The sequence below is a fragment of the Rhinolophus sinicus genome, linkage group LG02 (assembly GCF_036562045.2).
Source record: "Rhinolophus sinicus isolate RSC01 linkage group LG02, ASM3656204v1, whole genome shotgun sequence".
NCBI classification, from domain to species: Eukaryota; Metazoa; Chordata; class Mammalia; order Chiroptera; family Rhinolophidae; genus Rhinolophus; species Rhinolophus sinicus.
In genome coordinates, this window is record NC_133752.1 from 178,986,778 (window position 1) to 179,002,253 (window position 15,476).

At 35.5% G+C, this 15,476-nt stretch overlaps 1 protein-coding gene and 1 long non-coding RNA gene across 3 annotated transcripts in view; one reads left to right on the top strand and one right to left on the bottom strand.

Moving 5' to 3' along the window:
- The window catches only part of NTN4 (netrin 4), a 94,703-nt gene that overhangs the window by 30,066 nt on the left and 49,161 nt on the right, over nucleotides 1-15,476 (bottom strand). For both annotated transcript variants that reach the window (XM_019732201.2, XM_019732200.2), the window contains exons 4-5: nucleotides 3,207-3,333; nucleotides 1,072-1,260 (exon numbers count right to left, since the gene is read on the bottom strand). In XM_019732201.2, coding sequence (XP_019587760.2) covers nucleotides 1,072-1,260; nucleotides 3,207-3,333 — 316 coding nt within the window. The remainder of the gene's footprint in view (nucleotides 1-1,071; nucleotides 1,261-3,206; nucleotides 3,334-15,476) is intronic.
- The window catches only part of LOC141570153 (uncharacterized), a 41,427-nt gene that overhangs the window by 11,135 nt on the left and 14,816 nt on the right, over nucleotides 1-15,476 (top strand). The gene's annotated exons all lie outside the window — the stretch shown is intronic.

The following is a 15,476-nucleotide window of genomic DNA, read 5'->3' on the forward strand; positions in this document are numbered from 1 at the left end:
AAGCTGTGCCACAATCTGTCTTCTACAATTTAAGAGGGAAAGCTGGCAACAAACAAGCCTACTCAAATTTTCATGTAGATATCTCCTGCCTGATGTGAAAAAATATGTATTTTCCAAGAGCAATAAAATATTTCCTTGAAATTAAAAAACAAACAAATAAACAAACAAAAAACCACCAAGATTTTAAAATGATTGTTTCCTATTGTGTTGCTCCCTTCCTGTCACTGTTTTGAGCTAGAACATGGAGTCCTTTGTAGGGAAAGGAAGGGCGTGATCATCAATCTTCATTAACAGCCTTGAGTAGTTTTTGTCCTCTAGTAATTTCTGAGTTGATAGACATGTAAATACTCATGTAATTAGATGAGCTATTCATCCACATTGGACATTTACTTAAGATCTCTATGTACCCGTTATAGTCACATGTTTCAGATAATTGGACAGATATTTTAAAATTCCGCCCTTTTTTTCAAATAAACTTCTTGGAGTTATGCCCACCAAAAAGCTGACTCTATTCTATATGAATTTAGTATTTTGAGAAAGAGTAGGGAATTATTGTTATGTTCTAAATTTGTTTGATACAGGGGTACGCTAGAGGAGTGTCAACAAAAGTGCACTCATATCGAAACCAAAACAGGTGTTCAAGTTCACTCTAGAGATGAAAGCTAGAGTGACCCAAGCACAGGTAACCACTCTTTATTTCATCAGTTTGAGTCCATTCATTGTCTATGCTCTACTCATATATTTATTCTTAATTTTAAACATATCACCCTCTTTATTATTGTTTTTTCCCTTATATTAGTCATCTTGTTTTCCAAAATCTGGTTTTATGGTAAATAATTTTACTTCATGGAGAGTGAGAAAGGAGAATTACTGTTATGAATATCATACTGTGTTCACCTAACAAGTAGAAAATTCTTGCCCCTTATCAATGACGAAATTAACTGATGTGTTTGAGTTTATTCTCTGAAATTTCACGACCACTCTCTCTTGGGCCAGCAAACGAAGGATGGAAAGATTCATCTCCTTTGTACAAGTCTTCCCTTTTTTGCTGGTAACCATGAGTTCACTTACCTTTGCAAGCATCTGGAGCAGAGAAGGGTCTGCGGAGGTCGCGGTAGAAGCCTGGCTTACACCGCTGGCAATTCTGACCTTCCGTGTTGTGCTGACAGTCAGTGCAGACGCCACCGCTACGATTCCCGGATGCCTCCCACACGTGAATGTCAAAGTGGCACGTATCTGCATGTCCATTGCACTTACAGGCTGGAGGAAAGAAGCATGGAGGGAAAACAAATAATTAAAAATGAAGTGGCAGGTTTTCTAAGATGTATTCAGACAGTTGAAATAGGGTAAGCTGTTGATAATTTAAAATTTTTATTTTTAGTTTATTGACTAGGGCACATTTTCACGGTACACAAGAATCAAAACAATATAAAAAGGTACATATTAAGAACTCTAGTTTCCCATCTCTTTCTTTTTTCAAAGTTTTTTGGTGTGTGTTTCTTTGTAAGTATTTTGAAATATAATTGAAGTATTAGATTTTTAATTTTAAAAGTTTCAGGATATGCCTGATAGTCAACAAAGTATAGATTTGTCTACTGAGGCAGTGATATCACAGTTACCTTAGCAACTGGAGTTGACAATTATTTTGGAAAGACTATTTGGGTGGCCACCATTTTTTTTCCTCATTAATGGTTACACATCGTTTCCATTCCTGTTACTTCCCAAGGACCACTGTCATGACTGTGGGTCCCAGGACCTTGCTTAGAAAACCCTAGATTGTCAAGCATTATTTGAAAATGACAATTCGTATTTCAGATACAGGCCTGAATTCATGCTCACTGATGAGCCTGGAAGGAAACTTCTGGTTGACAGGGGTTAGTAAACTGGCAGGTAGATTGATTCATCTTTCTATTCATCAGCTATTGTACTAGTGAGTACAACATAGTCTATAGAAGCTCAATTTCCTTATAGAAGATGCTGGCAGTGTTTCTTATGTAACAATTTCTCAAAGGCATTTCTAAGATTATCAGTCAATATTGCCAAGTGACAAGTCTCTATGTTCTACATGTATTTAGATGTGCAGTTGGTTTCTCTGGAAAGGGCCAGAATGGCATTCTAGGAATTTAGGAGAAATTCTTTAGATTCTCTAGATGAGTGATTTAGAATAAGAATCCAGATATTTTCCTGGAGGTCCACTGTTTAAAAATGTTTGTTCTATTGTTTTTCATTGTTTCCTTGATGTGTTATGATATTTTGAGAAGATTCATAATCGTTAAAGAACACATCATAAGATAATTTAAGATTTATGCTTAGAGGAAATCCTTTATATTTCCTAGAAACTAAAATAAATCAGTTATGATTCCAAATTATGTATGAGAAGAGACACTCACAACTTTACCCACAGTACTTGCCTTGAAAACCTAGTAAAATTGAAGTTTGTGAGTGTAAACATTGTTATGGGCATGCGTAGCTCTCTGAACATTTTGAATTAAAAAAAACAGAAAAATAAAACAAGAAAAACGTTCATATTCCCATATTTTTAACCCTCCTATCTAATCTCAAACCTCAAACCCAGACTTAGCCCTGGTAATGCAGTCTCCTTCTTGACTGGATTAATTTCAAGTCTGATTTGTCATTTCAAGTAAAGTGAAAAGAAAGGCATTACAGAATTATAGAAAAAAATATGTAATTTGGAGTCTGAAGATTTGGGATCAAGTCCTGACTCTATCATTTACTAATTTTGGCAACTTACTTAACCTTATTAAGCCTCAGTTTCCTGATATCTAAAATGGGATTAACACCACCTGCTTTATAGGGTTGTTTTGAGAAATGAGTTCAAGACAGCTGTTTTCATGATTATAATTCATTATCTCATCTATAAGGGTAATTGTACACCATAATCCTCAGTTGTCCTTGTATCTAGCCATGTTTTTATGATGTCAAATTCTCCAGAAAGGTGCTTGGGACCTGTAAAGTGGCCAAGCAAATGGACAACACATTCTTGGCAAAACAATCACATCGGCAAATTTGCATGCAGTAATTATTTCCGATGTCTGAGGTCACAGTGGGCAGTGATATGGGCGATGTTTGTGTAGGTTACAGTGTCTGTCACCCATCACTTTACTCGTATGTTTCCAGAGACAAGAAGTCCACAAATACATTTCTTTTACAAAGAAGTCTTTGCATCTTGTGGGCTCGGTACTTACTTCTGCACTCTTTAGGAGATCCTGTTTTGCCATCGGCTGCCTCCCAGGGGCGGTCATTGTATAATGGTGCACAGTGTTGGCAGTGGGTGCCTGCTGTGTTGTGTTTACACATACACTTCCCATGGACCTACAAACAAAAATAAGTAAGAGCTACGAGCACAAACGATGCTAGGGAGGAAGATTCTTCCCACAATCTTTTCTCATTGGTTGGCTTTAGCCATACGATATCCATTCACCTATTTTTGGTTATGTAGGCTTTTAAGTATTTTTACATATTATATTTTAATTCTCTAATAAATATCTTTGTAGCTACCTATTTGTGTATATCTTTATTTATTTGGAATATGTTTTTTAGAAGTAAAATTAAATGGTCAAAATATGTATATTTTTAAGGCTTTGAATATTTTTTTTTCATGACTAGGTCTTTTCTTTTAATCCCACAGTTTGGAGTAGTTGAGGGCTTACGAAGATAGTATTTCTCATAGAAAGGAATCCTGTGTATTCTCTGGGATCTAAGAGATTTATGAGAATTTTAATACTTTTTGTATTAGCTCACTGAATTTCTAAAAATTAATATTTTAGGTCATCTTGAATAATTCCTAATAACTAAGTATCACCATGAATCCCAGAACCGGGATGCATTTATTGACACATGATGTCATGACTAAACAAATGAAAGTTTTCTAAAGTAGCTCAGAATTCCCAAATTATCCAGGTTCCCAAATTTAGATCTATCAGATGTTTTTATATTTATTATTTTTTCCCCTTGAGAAACATTATAAAAGGTAAATCAGCGTAAACATAATAAATTATATCAACCAGTCAACACATATTTAATGAATATCTACAATGGAGAGTCATTATGTTAGGCAATGTCTGGTATGCAGAGCATTACAAAATATAATTTCTGCCTTTAAGAAAAGTATATGTAGCTGGGGGAAAAAAAGATTTACTAGAAAAAAAAAAATTACAGATAAGCTACAGTAAATAAATACGTAAGAAACAAAATGATGTTGGAATTCAGGAGATGCAGAAATTACCATAGGTTGGTGGTTCTGGAGGGCTTTATGAAAAGGGTTAGTTTTGAGTTGGTCCTTGAAGATCAGTATTTCTGACAGACAGAAGGGAAGAAAGTTCCCAGGATGAGGAAATAAAATGTACCAAGGTGTGGTGCTAGGAGGCTAGGGAAAAATCTAAAATATTTTGACTGCAATAATAAAGGACCTCCTAAAAATGACATGTCTTAGAGTGGCCAGACTCAAAATGCATCCCTAGAGTTCAATAAGTCTGGAAATAGTTACACCAATACATTGAGGTACTACCGCTTGACCTAATTTAACATTCCAGTAAGTTGTGCTATTTTACCCAGAGCCCTTTTCTCTTTTAATTCTCTTAGTATATATGTCATTGGTTCTACTTGTGAAGGCACTCTGGAAATAGCATATGCATTATCCAAAAGTGTTATATAACTATTATGGACCTTATACTCACATGATATTCAAGCGCAAGAATTATATAGGGCTTGGAATACTGCAGGCTACATGAGGCCTAAGAGTTATAATCTGGAAAATTTCATAAAAAACGATTTTGGTGGCCATCTTGCTAACTTTCATTTCTGTATATTGTAATGTAAGGTTTTTTGTGCTTAATTAAAATTAATTATAGCTGTTCTTTTAGCTTTTAGGGATTAGTAAGCATATAGATTTTTTTTTTTTTTTATGAGGGTGAAATTGGTTCTCCTTAGAATACCGTGATATTGCAAAAGTTTTTGTTGACTTTCTTTGTAGAAACTCAACTAATGTTATATATTCAATTTATTGGTTTTGGTCTTGGAGTGCTCAAGTGTGAGTTGAGTTATAGTTACCTATTTTCTTGGGCTTCTCTTCATGACTATCTTTGCTAGGATCTGTTTATATGTAAAGTCACATGGAGTTGCAAGAGTTTACTATACATCTCCATTCACACATCCATGCAAGCTCTAAAGACAAATTTGCACTTAAATTTGGAGATCTGCAAGATTTCAATTTCTACTGCTGTATAAGAGTGAGGTCTTTTCATCTTAGTCCCTGAATATCTGGTTTTTCATATATATTCTGGTAAAAATGCTCCAGTTCTACTGCTTTTATTAAATCTTTTAAATTCAACATTCCTTATTATCACGAAAAAAGAGAAACTCTTTATCAAATAACTTCTGCATGCTAAGATTCTTTAAAGGCTCTCAGTAAAAACTGGACGATTCTTTGTTTACTTGTACTAGATGCTGATTTCAAACAAAATGGAGTCTTTGGAGAAACAGAGTAAGAAAAATCTTCCAAAGTTAAAGAGTTTTGTGAAGTGAAGGCATACTTATATTAACTGATGGAAGTTAGTAGCATAATGAAGATTAGTGGGAAAAGAAGATTGTTAATTGTCTAAATTTTATAACCTGTAATACACACACACACAAAAGGCCAGGAGACAAATATTTGACAGAATTAGAGTCAAAATTATTAGAATAAACCATCCCTAATCCATTACTGCCATTTAGGGGATTATATAGAGTATTATCTGAGGAGGGCATTTGAGAAAATGTTAAGAAATCTGAAACAAATATGGTAGTGACCAAGGTCAATACATTCTATCTGTATAAAACTTCTAAGTGTAGTCTCTGAGGCTGCGTCTTAAAAAGAGTATATAGGATTTGCCTTAGAAAGCAAAGTCAAGAAGATAAGAACCCCAGAGGAATATTCTTGGGATAGTCAATAAGTAAATCAGAGAGCATGTGTTGGAGAGGTAGGTTCTAACTAGACCATGGAACACATAACATATCAGCTTAAGAATGCTAGCTAGAATTTATCCTGTAGGTACAGAAGATCCATTGAAGATTTTCAAATAAGGAAATGATTGAAAAGTATATTAAATACTCTTCTTTTTTTTTTTTTAAAAAAATGTCTTTCTGCCTCACTTCTATCTTGTCTGTTAGTTTCTCTCTCTCTCTCTCTCTCTCTCTCTCTCTCTCTCTCTCTCTCTCTCTTTTATTAGTTTCATTAGGTGTACAAAACAATGTAATAGTTAGACATTTACACCCCACACAAAGTGATAACCCCTGGCCCCAAACTAGTACCCCCTCTGGCATCGTATATAGCTGTTAAAATTCCATTGAGTCTATTCCCTATGCTGTACTCCACATCCCATCTGTTATGTTCTTTCTTCCCCTTCCTTCTCTACTATTTCTTTTCCATATTTTTTTACCCTAGCTTATGCTTTCCAACAGCCAGTGGGGTCCACAAGTATTTTCTGATAATGTTCAGAATTTTAAAAGATTGTTAATTTCTATTTGCTGCCTTTGGCATTCTTTTTGCTCTTTAACAACCATTTATAGAGTACTATATTAAGGTAGATGCTGCAAAGTATTGTTAGTTTTCTTTAAAGGAACTAAACTATCATTTTAGGTCAGTTTATGAGGTTTGGTGTTGGAATGTCCAAAGCCTATAACTTATCTCACCCAACTTAGAGGTTAGCTCTGTCTCACAAATTCCAGGCATCAGGAGGTCACAGACATTTAGGGAAGCCTCATCAAACATTCACATGTATCACAAGATAATGTGGACAGGTCACTTCCCTCTGGAGTAAGGATTTCAGAACATGCCCTTGTTCCCACATGCTGAGAATGGGGACGAACCTCCCAGGGTCTGAAAGATGCTAGCCCAGCAAATTTTTCTGCACACAGAACAATTCAAGGAGCTGTCATTTTGAGTATTACCAAAAATAGCTGTAAATCATTGCCTAGGTCATTTGAAACAAGAAATCCTTCCTCAGCGATACAACTGTTACTGTTCAAGCTTGAAAGATTACCCACTATTTGATGCTCGTGAAAAATGTGCAAGTAAAACCAGGTCTTCATTGAAAAAAAAACAGAAAAAGGAAACTTTAGTAACAAGTTAAACATAGCTCATGTTTGGTACACAAACATGAACTAGAGACAGGGCAGGAGAATGGGATGATGAACTCAAGGCCTGGTTGAAGAGCAGTGGTGTCTGGCTGTCTAATTGGAAAATGAGAAATCTACTTTAACAACAAATCTATAAATCCCAATTATGTAAAAGGCACACCTTGGCATTTTGGATATTTTGTGAGTTTTATAACCCCCTCTATTATACCAAGAGTACTTTATTATGTTGATGTCAAAAATTTTCATACCTATATCTAAAATTATTTATTACCAATATTAGCCTATTTGTAAGTCATTTTTAGCATATTTATCTTACAGGGAAGGCCTCATATAAATTTTGAGACAGTAATTTAAGGTATTATTAAAACTGCATGTTCATTAATAGCTGTGCAGTTTGGTGACAGATATATATTAGAGCAAAATAGACACAGAAAAGAAAATACCATTTTTTCATATTTGAGGTGACAGACATAGGAATCTAGATGAGGGGCAAAATAAGGAAATCATTATCTTTCAAATCCCTCCTTGTAAGATATACAGATCTTACCTAGAAAAACTGCTTTTTTATTGTTCCTGTGTGTGTGTGTGTGTGTGTGTGTGTGTGTGTGGCGGGCGTGGGCAGAAGACCTCCTAATAGTCTAATAGTCATGGAGCTGAGGAAATTGGCTATGGCAAGAGGTTGTGAGAATGCAGACAGTGTCAGGCATATGGGTTGCACAATTACTTATCAAGATATTGCAGAATATTTAAACATTAGACGGCAGTTGGCTAAGACAACTTTTGGGGTCCTTCCAATCTTAAGGTTTCGTGCTCTATGTTGTGAATGCTGCTTGGCTGTAGGCAACTACCCACCATCCTTTCTGAACTACCAGAGAAAACGTCACATGGCTGGGCCCTGTTGCCATCTCATCACTGCATAACATTTCCAGATCATCCGAAAATCAAACAAGAGAGAGCTGGGAGAATATCTCTTCTTTCCTGCAGCACTACTTGTGACACAAATGAAAAAGTGAATGTTAATAGATAGTCTCTGAAGACGGACTTTCATTTGTCAATACTGACTATACCTAAACTAAGTTCTACTCTTTCTGATTTTTCTCCTTACCTTTTCCTCTTTCTTTATTGCATTTTCCCCATTGTTTGTGACTAAAGAAATCATAGGCTAAATATTCTAGCTCCCGCCTTCCAAATAAAGGTATACGTCATCACCTAGTGACATTCACCATAATGGAATTATCAAAGCAAAAAATCAGTCTGATGAATGCTTTGGAGGAAGCACAGCAACTAAATTCTTTTAGGAATGTGTGATAAAATTTGCTTCCCAACTGCTTTCCAAGAAACTTTCCACCTAAAAATTATAATGAAAATTAGTGGGGAAAAAGAAGATATTACAGCTAAGTATTCAGAAAGTCTTGAATTTCGTAAATTGAGTAATTTCCTAGTGCTACTGTGCCATTATTGTTTACATATACATGATTTTATTTTCATTCTTTACCATTCGACTTTGAATTCCAATGAAAAATGAATCTTCTTTCATACTGTCATTGGAACTTGAACAAATGTTTGTAAAAAGAGGATGCAAACAGTGCCTGTTGTATGAAACAAAGAAAAATGCTCACTTAAAGGCAGCTGCAGCATTTCAGGGACCTCCGTTTGGCTATGACAAATGATTTAGAAGTGGAACAATGCTATGCAGCAATTTTAAGACAAAAGGTGAAGGCAAAAGCTGATTAATTTCTAAAGAGATATGTCCCTTTTAGAGAAAAGGATTAACCTTTAAAAGAATGAACTTCTTATGCATGAAAAGAGATAAATTCTAATAACAGCCTAGCCTGTTACAACCTGCTTCTCGTATGCAGGACAAAAACACGCACAACAATGCTACAGCACTAACCTTTGAATAGAAAGCATTGTGAGGAAAACATGTCTTTTCATTAACGAATAAAACATTCCTTTTCCCCACGAAAGGTTTGCATGTTTTAATTTAAAAGAAGAAGAGGGAATTCTATGGTGAATCTGAAGCATAATAATTGAGTTTGATGGAAAAGGGGGCTTGAAACATACTGTCAGAGGCGCAAAATAGGTTGAAGCCTGAGTATTCCAAAGCCTTGCCCAATAATATATGTAGCAAGAATGCAAGTAATTGAAAAGCTCTACAATCTATTCATTGGTCTGTACTTGAACACTAGAGAAAACAGCTCTTGTCAGAAAGCCTGGGCAGTAAAATAAAGGTAGATATAGAGCAGAAGCAATTATGATTCAAGAGTGAAAATTGGCCAGTACTTTGAGACTTCTCTCTTCCTAGCTAGCCAGTTGCCTGAAATTCTTCCTGTGGAGATTCATTCCTTTAGCTCTTCAAAGGTATTTTAGGAGCTCCCTACAAGAACGCACTTACACTCAGAAGGAGAAAATCCTTAAATTATTAGCAACAAACATGGCAGCAAGGGATTACTGTCATCTGTTCTCAAATCTAGAACTGGACTCAGAGTTGCCTAGATGAGGAAGTGACTTCTGGAAGGAGGGAAAGGAAATGTCTTGAGGGGAGAGGGAAAGAGCCAAAGATAAGCGATGCCTACTTCACTATTTTGCCAAGAAACTTGCTCTGGCTGACAGGACTGGAAAAAAGCATGAATGGAGCCAATGCAAATTTCATAAGGAAACTGCATTTAGTACACTGTATGGTAATCATGCGTTTATCTGCCTTTTCTCCACTAGATTGTAAGCCCTTGCAGGAAAGAAACAGTGGCCTAAATTTCTCTGAATCCCCAGTAACTGACATATAATAGGTTTTCAACAAATATGTGTTACTGTTTTTCATTCAGCCAATGTATATTTAACGGAGAATCGAGAACCTTCGGTATGGAGTTTAGTTCCATTTTAAAAACTTCCCAAGAAGGCAGGTTGCTAATTATGCATTGGAAGTGGGAATGGGATACTTTCAATTGTTTGTCACAAAGCAGGATTTGGGGTAAAGTGGGATTTAAAGACATTCACTTTTGCCCAGACTGCTTCCTATAAGAGGTATACTAGCTTCCCCCGCCCCCCCCAGCAAGGCATGCTGGGATGTTCTTCTTATGCGTAGTGGTCACTGTTTGTTGCTCTGAGAGACTTACTGTAAGCCCAAGGAATGTGGTCAGTCATGGAGGGAAATGGGAGAGAGAAGAATGATAATGATGATAAGTAATAACAATAATAGTAGTAGTAGCTAATATTGGGTAGTACTATGTACCGGGCACTGTTCTAGACATTGTATAAATAATAACTCATTGGATTTACACAAGGTACGGTAGATACAGTTATCATTGCCATTTCACAAGTGAGAAAACTGAAGTTCAAATTTAAATACTTTGCCTAAGGTCACAAAGGCAATAGGTGGTAGACGTATTTGAATTCTAGAGTCACCACCTTAATCCCTAAACTATGCTATTGCAAGACCCTGGGAAGTACGATTTTTGAGGGTTCCACTTTGGCCAACCCTCTTCAGGGTGTTACCTAAACAAAATTCGTGTGTTCCAAACCAATTTGTGCATGAAAAGTTCTTCAGGACAAAGGCTGGAGTGTACTCAAAGTGAGCCATTGCATTTCATGAGTGCTCTGTTCTTGAGTAGATTATTAGTCCTGTTCATCTGGGAGAAGCCGAGGAGCTTTGCGGCTGGGTGACTACAGGGAGATTGGCCCCCATTTCCCACACCTGGCATAGTAAGTTCAGGGCATGTAGGGGTAGAGAATCCTTTTAGATCCTGATTGATTCAGTGTAAAACCTATCTGTGCACTGATCATGCAAGTGTTAACAAGCCCTACGTATCAGAAATTTAAAAGAAGACGATAACAGGAATGTAACTGAACTCTCATTAGAGATTTGTTCCTTGTAGGTAGCACCTCCTTTATGTTATCTACTCTCCCTATCAGCTATGAGATGGTAGGGAGAGTAATATCATTGCGTGTGATGGCTTTTACAGTCAGTTTTAATTTAGGTTATGAAGAATGGTGAGAACACTGTGCATAACCTAATAATTTAGGTCACTTTTGCTGGCTTATTTTCATTTTTTCATGTACAAAATTTTGTGTGCCTCAAAGCTTTGATTTATATATCTAAATGGCAGTTTATCTGGAGTTAAAGGAGTATTCAGAAGCATGCATACACACATACAAAATTTCCAAATACTACCAAATCTGTGTACTCAAAATTATGAGTATTAATTCCAAAATTGCTGAAAGATATGGTCCAGCAGACCTTTGTTTTACAGTATTACAGCTAGACCTGAGAATTAAAATCAATTTTTAAGGTTTATCCTTTAACATACATCATGGCCCCTTTTGTGAAAATTAGATGATTAGTCAAAACCAAAACAAAGTAAAGTAAAACCAACACCCCCCAAACCCACCCATCAGAAAGGAAGGCAGAAAGGAAGGCAGAAACTGCTCCAGGGCAGAGAAAAGCATAATTTGGGCCTTTCAAATAAATTGCAAAAAACATGTTTAAAAATATTGTTAATTAACCTCACTTAAAAAGCTAAGTGAAAGAAGATTTTAAAATATTCCTAATTGTTTTAAAATGTACTGTTGGTTCAACAGTATATTTTTTGTTAGTGAACACTTTCAATTGTGGGCTCTTGAGTAATTTTACGTCAGATTCTATTATCATTCAGAGTAATGATTTCCTAGAACAAAGCAAGTCTCTCTTTTTCTGAGTCCAGGGATAGAAACCATTTTTATTGATAACCATGGTGTAAGTGGTTCAAATGTAGCATCACTTGGGAAACCACATTATCAGAATATCCTTTCTTTGCATATTTCCCCTAATTAATAAAAAATATTCTCTCTGTTGGGAAAAATTGTAAAAGATCTTGAAATGACCCCTTCCCTCCCCTCCCAAAAAGGTGACTGAGTGTTCTATCATGTTCTAAGTTATCTCTGCCTTTTATTAGCATTGAAGTATCTTATAGCTCTCTAAGTTGTAGAAAATTAATAATAATGCAAATAATTCTTGTTCATAGAAATGCAAAACAGTTGTCTGGAAGAATGCAATTGATCGTTGCCCTTAGTATTGACCTTTTTTGCTTCTATTTGTAAATATATTTCAGCATTCTTTATTTGCCTACGTATGTGTGGTTCTTTGCATTTTCCCCTTGAACCACTTATAATGTCTTACCAGTATTTTATTAATTAATGAGGTAAATAAAATTGTGGACACATGTTTATTTTATATCTGTGTTAGAGTCATGACTTTACTTTTTAAAAATGTATCCTTTATCACTGCCATTTCTTATCCTCCACTAAAGTTCTTCTATCAAGACTACTTGTGGATGTACTTCGAAAACTGGAATTTCAACATGCTTTATATAGCTAAATGGGTTTTGAATAGCTTATATTAGATTGGTGCAAAAGTAATTGCGGTTTATATTGCAAAAACCACAATTACTTTTGCACCAACCTAATATTTTCACAGATTAATTCTACTCGCTTCCTCTTTTCCGTATCATCAGGCACTTTATCTTTCCTTTGGTGACTGTAATAAATATTTCTGCCATAAAAATCTAAATAGCATTGAACTGAAAATTGAGTGCCCAGGAAGGTTATGAAGATTACATTTAGATAAGATCATACTACCACCAACTTAGGAGACATTTTTCTACCTGTTCTTTGTTTCCAATGGGTTTTAAGAATTATTTCTGATGACTGGGCTTTCAAAAATGATGTCTATCCAATAGATACCTTTATTGGGCTAAATCCATTAAGTTACCTAGGTTAGACACATAATTTCATTTCAGATGTACTTATATACAGTGGCAATAAAGTAAGGCACTCTGATTTTAAGACGTTTCTTTCAGTATATCTAAGACTTCCTTGCCTTAAAATATCAAATTCACTTACTTTCTCCTCTATAAAAGCCATAATTTCTTCAGCTGCAAGATATAGAACAAGATTGACAAATATCACTGAATTCTTGCTATAGTTCTTGTACATAGACAGACTTTAAGTTTCCTATATAAGAAACTATCTCAGTATATAGCGTAACTTTGCTAACAACTGTCACCCCGATAAACAGCTAAGTAATTTGAAATTTCTTTTAAACCAAATTACGACCTGGTCACTGTGTGGAGTTACTAAGGACAGTTACAAATAGTCATCCAACTCACTCCATCTCTGCTCTTCATTTGATCTCAGTTAAGTCTCTACATAATTTCACTTTATACTTGTCTTTTTATACTTAAACTTTTCTAAGTCACAATGCAAATCAGTGGCAGAACAGGGAACAAAACTCCCAAGAGGGTCTTAAAATATCAGAGGCTCCATCTTAGAACAGTGATGTCATCAGGAGGATTTTTTTCCCTTCCACAAACACCTAAGATAACTTCCTATGAAAAAAATCCCAATGAGGGGAAAAGGGACCCTATCAATCTCAATTTCTTAGTACCTATTTAATTTAAATAATTTTAGAAATAGCAAAAGTGGAATTAACAATATAGAATTTCTACTATACTTTTAAAACTATTAACACAACTATAGGGCAAGAACCTGGGAAACTGAGTGGAGGCAAAAAACTGGTAGAACTCATTTTGTAAGCAACTTCTCTGTCAAGCAGCATTTGGTTGGATAATGAAGGAAGGTTTTGTTCAATGTCTTTTAGGATTTAGATGGGTTTTTATAATTAGTTGGGGGCCAGGTAAGTTCTATTAGAAATGCTGTGGGGGATTATTGAGTACTTTCCTCCCCATTGACATTCACTTGCTCAATGTGTTCACATAGCTTCTGGTTATTTTAAAGGAAAATTCCTTGTCACAGACTATTTTGCATTCTCTTAAAAAGTTTTTTTTTTTTTTAATTCGTCCTAGTTCACATTTCCCACTGTTTTCCTTTTTTCTTGACAGCTCTGTTTGACTGTCACTCAGTATTCTATACAGTGCAGAGAGTGTTACAAAAGTTGACTTGTCTAAGATAAATGAGGCCCTGATTGTAGTACAAGAAGCCAGTTGCTAGGGCATGTTTTCTTCCATAGTCTTTTGTTGTTGAATTAATTCATTCACATGCTTCTTTTCATATTGAAAAATTGCTTGTGTCTAGGTGAACCCTACAAAATATTGTCTTTATTACTGAGTATGCTTATCTGAAAGATCGTGGTGGAAATACTGATTTATTAAAAACTTAGGCTTGTTTGGCAGCTCTGTTAGGATGTGGAGACATTAACAAATCTGTGATCATCTGTACATGGCCAGAAACAACAGCCATAGCTAATGAAAGCATTGGTTTTCTTCAATACTCATCTATCCAGAGCTATTGCTCTTTAAAGCAGTCAGCTTAATGACTGGGACTTGAAAAGAAATATATTCATGCTATAAATTCGTATGTAACCAGTCATGGTTTTTTGTTTGTTTGCTTGTTTTTCAGTTATTGATTTTTTTAAATTGAGGTTATGTTCACATAACATAAAATTCATCATTTTAACCATTTTAAAACATACAATTCAGTGGTTTTTTAGTATACTAGAAAAATTGTGCAATCATTACCAACATCTAATTCTAGAGCATTTTCATTGCCCCCAAAAGAAACCTTGTGCCATTAAGCATTCATTTCCCATGCCTCCCTGAGTTCCAACTACTGGAAACCACTAACATCTTTTGTCTTTATGGATTTCCCTATTCTGGACATTTAATATAAAATGAATAATACAATATGTGGCCTTCTGTGTTCAGCTTCTTTCATTTACCATAATGTTTTCAAGGTTCATTCATGGTGTAGCATGTACCAGTACTTCATTCCTTTTTGTGGTTGGATAATACTCCATTGTATGGATGTACCACATTTTGCGCATTCATTCAGCAGTTGATGGATATTGGATTGTTTCTGCTTTGGGGCTACTATGAATAATGCTGCTGTGAACATTTCTGTACAAGATTTTGTGTAGATGTAGGTTTTCAGTTCACTTGGGTATATACTGAGAGTAGAATTGCTGGGGCATATGGTAACTCCAGATTAAACTTTTCAGGAGCTGCCAAACTGTTTTCCACAGCAGCAGCAATATTTTACATTCCTACCAGCAATGTATGCGGGTTCCAATTTCTCCACATGCCCATCAACACTTGCTATTATGTCTTTTTTATTCTAGTCATCCTAGTGGATGTGAAGGGTATCTCATTGTGGTTTTGATTTGCATTTTCCTAATGACTAAGGATGTCAAGCGTCCTTTCATGCGCTTATTGGCCATTTGCATATCTTCCTTGGAAAAATGTCCATTCAAATCTTTGCCTGTTTTTAAATTGGATTCTTTTCTTAGCATCATGTGGATAAATGTGACATAAAGAGAATACATTTTGGAATTAGACACATGGGTTTATAAT